The sequence below is a fragment of the Pimephales promelas genome, chromosome 1 (assembly GCF_988280905.1).
Source record: "Pimephales promelas chromosome 1, fPimPro1.hap1.1, whole genome shotgun sequence".
NCBI classification, from domain to species: Eukaryota; Metazoa; Chordata; class Actinopteri; order Cypriniformes; family Leuciscidae; genus Pimephales; species Pimephales promelas.
The window spans coordinates 45,219,299-45,226,486 of NC_142769.1; the positions used below are offsets into that span (position 1 = coordinate 45,219,299).

General features: G+C 34.6%; 1 protein-coding gene across 2 annotated transcripts; it reads right to left on the reverse strand.

Moving 5' to 3' along the window:
* Nucleotides 1-2,904: 2,904 nt before the first annotated feature.
* Nucleotides 2,905-7,032, reverse strand: LOC120470288 (uncharacterized). Of its 2 annotated transcripts, none has more exons than XM_089130195.1 (5): nucleotides 6,903-7,032; nucleotides 5,517-5,650; nucleotides 5,227-5,338; nucleotides 3,873-3,962; nucleotides 2,905-3,471 (listed from the first exon to the last, which is right to left on the reverse strand). In XM_089130195.1, the coding sequence occupies exons 3-5, from the start codon at nucleotides 5,245-5,247 to the stop codon at nucleotides 3,142-3,144; spliced, it is 441 nt and encodes a 146-aa protein (XP_088986321.1). In that variant the 5' UTR covers nucleotides 5,248-5,338; nucleotides 5,517-5,650; nucleotides 6,903-7,032; the 3' UTR covers nucleotides 2,905-3,141. The 2 variants fall into 2 exon arrangements, with proteins under 2 accessions (XP_088986321.1, XP_088986318.1); XM_089130192.1 differs by lacking the exon at nucleotides 6,903-7,032 and adding an exon at nucleotides 5,887-6,894.
* Between the last annotated feature and the right edge of the window lie 156 nt (nucleotides 7,033-7,188).

The following is a 7,188-nucleotide window of genomic DNA, read 5'->3' on the forward strand; positions in this document are numbered from 1 at the left end:
ACATATCAGCGACATAAAAAGTACTTCCTGTTATCTACAAGCACTTTGGGAAATGTAGTCTTCTACGTCATCTTTGCGCATTAATGACGGTTGGTAAACTGGTTTCGGTGCATTATCGCCATCAACTGGACTGGAGTGTAAATAATAATGTTTATGTATATATATATATATATATATATATATATATATATATATATATATATATAATATATCTGAGAGAGAGTTTCGTGCGTGTTATAATACTTTCTGGCATATAGTATAAAACGTTTATGTTTTAATTGATTTAACTAAACTTGTGCGCTTTTTGTAGTTATAAAGTATGTGCTTTTCCTTTTGCTTGCTGTGACTTGTAGATTCTCAACCATCAGGTCCATTATGTCATTTATTGCCTCCTTTTTATTGCTAAGACTAGTCGTTAGTCATAATTGTTTTCTTAAAGACTGTTAACTGTTTTAAGTCAGCTAAATAAAAATTTAGATTGGTCTTATTTTATACTAAAAACACTGATTCTCCTTGACTAACCACAGTTGGTCATACTAGCCCATATGTCTATGATACTAGCCTACTTGACACAAAGGCCCACTGAAGTGCCTTGAAACCATAGACTGTAAAAAAGTGAACTTGAAAAAAGTAATAAATTTGTCATTTAATGTTATGAAAAATGCACAAAATACCATTTTCAATTTTTAAATAAAATATTTTCCATTTTTTTATTATATAATCCAATTCTATTTCTTAAATGTTTTTTTTTTAATAGCTTTTAGTAAGGCTGTTTGGGTGCATTCTAATAGATGCAATGCAAGTGTGACTATTTTTTCAGGACTATTTAAAATTTATACCTGACCCCGAATTATATATTTATTATAATAAATAATAATAACAATAATTATATATATATATATATATATATATATATATATATATATATATATATATATATATATATATATATATATATATATATATATATATATATCAGTTTCATACGGGATTTACTTTGGTCTTTGGTATCAACAAAAAAAACAACAACAATAACAATATAGCCTATATTGTTTTGTTTTTCGTTTGTTTGTTTTTTGTCAATACCAAAGTAAATACCATATGAAACTGAAATGTAGTCTAGATTGTAAAAAAAAAAAAAAGGCTAATCTAACCCCTTGTGCTGTGCCTCATCATAACATGCAAAAGAAGACATATCTGTTAGCAACCAAAGGATGGCGCTGTTGCACAAGAAATGAAATACTGACCCAGCATTTAGCTTACAAGTGTGAAACCATTACATAATCACGTCCTATAGAGTAACATAGTGTTTACTGTATCTTTTTGTAGGCGAGGATGGATTAGACATCAACCTAATTCAAACTGTTTGTAGGTTTCAGGGTTAATAACGACTGTTTTGATGCTTGAGGCGGCAAAATAGAAAGGAATTGCAATTCATACCGTGTAAGACTAATGACTGGTGATATTAATGTATCACAGATAATAGGTTTTAGATCATTACTTTAATACAGAAAGCGTTTGTTTACAATACATGATGCGACCTGTAACATTGGAAGGATAGCTACACTGTAAAACATTTCAAGTCTGTTAAACTTAGAAACGAAAGTTCACCTGCTGCCTTATAAACGCGAGTTAACTCAACTTAGAAATATTCTTTGTTTCAACTCACAATGTTGTGTTTTACAAGTTATCTAGCTAGTGAACATTCGTTGTTTCAACTTGACTCTCTGAGTTTAAACAACTTTGTCAACTGTTGTTTCAACTTGATTCTTCAAGTTAAGACAACTTACTAGGTTACATTATTGAAAACTCATAATCAACTTAAATTGTCTGCTCAAAAATATTTTTATTGTAAAAATGTTCAATGCTGCATAAACTTAACATTGGTTTTATGATAGTACATGATAATACATGTTAGGAAAACAGCTTCTACAGTAAGGGATTATTATTAAAAAGTTTCACTATGTTACCTATTTGACAACCATTTCATCTTTCACATACTTTCTTATAGGAACAAAATAGTCTTTACAGTTGTAAATGACAACACCAGCAGTTGTTTTACAGTTTAAAACACTTTTAAAATCAGCTAAACTTAGCTAAAAAATTCCATGTTGTTTCTACCCTTGCAGAGAAACTGTGTTGATGACAATTTAAAGAACAGAATGCAAAGTAACAATAAGTGTCCCCTCAGCAAAAGCTTCAAAATTCTCAAAATTAACAACTTTGTATTAAAGAACTCCAGTCAATTTTAACATTGAGCTATTTTTTTGTACATTTGGAGTGCTGTCAGTACAGACAAAAACGACAAAAATTGTTGTCGCCTACACAGTGTTATCCTCTTTTTAAAATTCGTACCGTTGACTTCAATAGGACACGTTCTAAACCTGCTTTTAGTCTCTTAACATCCTTTATTTGTCATTACGAGTGCACAGCCATGTGAGTGGTTTTATTAAGAGTGACCACGGTCAATCTGACTGCAGTAGATGTGAAAGATATTAATAAAAGTAATAATATAAATATTCAGCCAGCGCACATACCCGTATTTACTTCCTGTTTTCGGTCGAAGTCCACATTAGTCGATTGTCGAGTTTGTGCGCATGATCATTGGTATCCAAGCAATAACGTGCGAACTCGACTTTCAACTACTTTGGACTTCGACCAAAAACAGGAAGTAAATACAGGTATGTGCGCTGGCTGAATTAACATCATTTATATTAATATCTTTCACATCTACTGCAGTCAGATTGACCGTGGTCACTCTTAATAACACTACTCACATGGCAGTGAACTTGTCAAGAGGCTAAAAGCAGGTTTTGAACATGTCCCATTGAAGTCAACAGAGTACGAATTTTAAAAGGAGGATAACACTGTGTAGGCAACAACAATTTTTGTCATTTTTGTCTGTACTGACAGCACTCCAAATGTACAAAAAAAATTAGCTCAATGTTTAAATTGACCAGAGTTCTCCTTTAAAAACACATCTAAACATTTATGCTTCTGTTAATTTTCAGCAGTACTTGGGTTTTACTTGAAATAGTCGGTAATATCAATTTTGAACAGTGTCAAATAACTCAAGTGTTAAGTGTCCTCCAAAGACTGCAAACATAACATGTTACCTCCGATATATGGTTTGAGACCAGTCTATAAATTATATCTCAGCAGTTTGTTTCGAAGTCCATGTATATTGGCAGAACAGTGGTCAGTTTTAATCTTCATGATCACTTTCTGCAGGAATTCGAAGGAGTACCTCATACTACAGGGATATTCAATGTTAAGGCAGTAGATTGTCCCCATTAACAGAGCAAAGCCAGTGGGTATGTCTCTGAGATTATGGAGAACAATTGTCTCTTCTACCACCACAGCCACATTGGAGACATCAAGAGGAAATGCATCATTCAGGACACCTTCGTGTCCAATCAGTAGACCAACACGCATTCCCTTCATAATGACATCCAGGGTTTCACCATGAACCTAAAACAAATGGACAATATCAATCCTTATTTAAAAGTCGTGTGATAGATTTGGTCTATAAAATTATAGAAATGGTCCAATAAAAGTATGACAATTGCCATATCATGATTTTACTTCATTTCAATATATGCTCTACAAGGCTGGGATGACAGTCAAAACAAGCCACTGGAGAAGCACTAATTAGGCTAAAAGCCACTGTATGGTCAATCATTTATTATAAACAAAGACTAAAATGAAGCTAATTAATTAATTAATTATTATTGACTCTGGAATGCAAAGAAATGTTAAAATCACAAAAACTAAATCATGACAGTAAAGAGAATACATTTTTCTTCATCCCTACTGCTCTGAATTCAGTATCATTAGTATGTTAACAACAATGTGTAAATATATTTTCTTACATCACACATCTTGGTTATATCCGAAGTATCCTCTGAAAAGAAGTGTGGAAGACCAAGTAAGGCAGCTGTTCTTCTGTTCTGATTTGTGTCCTACGAACAATTATTAACAAGACTAAGTGACTGGCATTATACAAATTAGAATCCCAATGTTAGTAAATATTGAGCATGGTATCAATTTAGATGTCTCGATTCAATTTCGATTCACAAGATCTCAATTACCACAACAAAGTAATAAATTAATAAAATAGTTATTGTTTTTGATCCATGTATCCTTATAAATGTTGAAACCCCAAATTTTAGATACCACTGAAATTTAAAGTGATAGTTCACTTTGAAATTAAATTTTGGTGTGTTTTATCTTACCTCAAGGGCATCCAAGATGTAGGTGTCTTTGTTTCCACAATATTTTCAATTTTGATATTTTTCGGTCAAACTGTTCTTGTCTGTCTGTCATATAATGGAGGTCTATGGTCACCACCTCAAAGAGCAGCACAGAGAAGTCCAAATTAAACATGATTGAATGACTCGTAAATGTAAGTACACATTGATGGCCTAAGACACGAAACGAGCGGTTTGTGTGAGAAAACGAACAGTATTTATATCGTTTTTAGGAAGTTTTACCTTTCACTAAACATATTTAGATATATTGAAATCGTCTTCCATTGTGATTTCCTGTATATCTAAATATGTTTAGTGAAAGGTAAAACTTCCGAAATCTCTGTATAAACAATGAGTGACGTAGACGCGCAAGCGATCGCTTCCGGGGCTTTTGCAGACCGAAGCGACCGTGCCGTCAGATCAGTTGGACGTGGCTGTGGTTACAAGAGGTAAAAACGATACCGTAAATACTGTTTGTTTTCTCACACAAACCGCTCGTTTCGTGTCTTAGGCCATCAATATGTACTTACATTTACGAGTCATTAAATCATGTTGAATTTGGACTTCTCTGTGAATGCTCTTTGCGGTGGTGACCATAGACCTGCATTATATGACTGATAGACAACAACGGTTTGACCTAAAAAATATCAAAAATTGAAAATACTGTGGAAACAAAGACACCTACATCTTGGATGCCCTTGAGGTAAGCTAAAACATACTAAAAATTAATTTCAAAGTGAACTATCCCTTTAACAATTCTCTATTCCATATGATACCACAGCTAAAACTATTAACATCAATTTCAAAGATCATTAAACAAGTAAACAGTTATAAAAAACAACAACAACAAATAATTACATAATAATAATAATAATAATGAAGTAATCAGTGCTTTTCAGGTGGGCCTATCTGTATTTTTTAGAAACCAAAATTGAATTAAGTAATCAAATGTAAAATAATTAGTTGTTATTCATACCTCCTTATCAAGGCACTGCATAACTCTGCTAATGCTCAACCTCCTGCTTGACGAGACTTTGTACAGCTCTAAAAGAATTGGCACCAAGGCATCTAGTCCATTTATCACTTATCTGAAACAAACACATAAGACAGCAAAGATTGAGAGAGGAAAAATATAAAAATGATTTCACAGGCATATGTGAACCTCAAATTCATTTAAATCAGCCATGTCACTAATATCCATTTAAGCAAATACATAATTTCCTTGAAATTTAACTTGCTGTGAATGTCTGGGTTGGCACTAGTTACCTGTCTCTCATTGAAGAGTGCAGCAATGATTTCCTTTCTTCGCTGAGAGAATGTTGCAGTCATCAGTTCATCAAGAAGCTGCAGGTCTGGATCACACTTTTGGACCTCTAAAAGCATGCTCTTCCGATACTCCTCTGGTTTAAAGCATTTGCGTAAAAAAAAAGAGCATGATGATCATATAACCTTGGTTAGATGATGACAGAAAAACGGATGCATTAAATATTTTACCTAGCTAAAGATAGACAAAAATTACCGCATGCATTAACGTTGACACGGACAAGCACTGCTTGTCATCATACATTGCTGACAGAAAATGCTGCGTTATAAATCAAACTCGTTTTGATGGTAACGTTAGGCCTACACAATTTACCTAGCAGCAGTTAACGCACCCTGTCCGTATAGGAAATTATGCCCGTGGGATTATCATCCTCGGGTTTCTTGAATTTGCGCTTCACGCTTTCACAGACGACGCAACGCGTTGGATCTCAATCACACTGTGACAGGACCCGCCCTGTTCTACTTCTGATAACGTTAGTCTTGCAACGAGAGCTGCATTCATCTCACACTGTATGATCGGTAAAGTTAGGTGAAAATCCATTGACTCGAAAATATTAGATCGCATTCAAGTCCACAATTTTTTTTCCTCACGGCCGCACGCCGGAGATCACTTTATAAGCCCTGACCCAGTTTTATTATATCACGTTAGATGGAGGGTGATATTTTAAGCGCCTTTGCAATGCATTACTTATCTCTACAAACTAAAACCAGTAGCTAACATTTTCAAAATCAAGCGAGAGAGAGCAAAGACAGTTTGAAGACGGTGAAACGGTGCGCGGCCGGGGCTCTCTCTCTCTCTCGCGCTCGTTCTTCAGAAGCAGCGACAGGCCTAAGTTAATCTTGGGAGTTTTGTCGACAGTCGGAGGCAACACGAAATGTGACGGAGGCGACCACCTCGTAATTTTCCAGGCAGGAAAAACCCTGCAGTATTTTCGGATTAATTAATTCATATTAATTTAGCTGTCCTACACTACACAGAACACCTCAAACACGATCGATTTCCACTTAACGTTAATGACCTGTGTAATGTTGGCTAATGCTATGGCAACAGACATTTGTTCATGCTTTTCCGCTCCAGTAAGTAACGTTATGAGTTACGCGTTTACTACACACCCACCAACTAACAACAAATACGGTATAAGCTATGAACCAAAGTGATATATTAAATTATTTTACCATTTGTGTTCTGGTAAAAGGTGAACTGGTGGGAGAAAACACCATGGCGTCGTTAAATTCGCAAAGCACGGTCAATGTGCTACTTATAACAATTAAAACGTAATGTCCTTATTCATTTAACGTTATAATTAGAAATTAAAAAGAAAAACTCACCTTCCAGGGATATTTTGTGTTTTTCAGCACGAATTCCCGTATGACTCCTGCTTGCAGCTGCGCTGGCACAAAATGGCGACAACTCCTCTCTGTATTTCGCGGTATTTGCTCTGTATCACCCCTCCCCCAACGTTAAATTACAGCCACGAGTTAAATGAACATTTACAAGCCAGACAAAAATCACAATTAGTCAACATAACGCATACCTTTAAGTTTAATTTTCTAAAACTTGTACACTTAAGTTCAATTTCCACAACTTAGCATTGCAAGTGGAGTTAAAGACAAG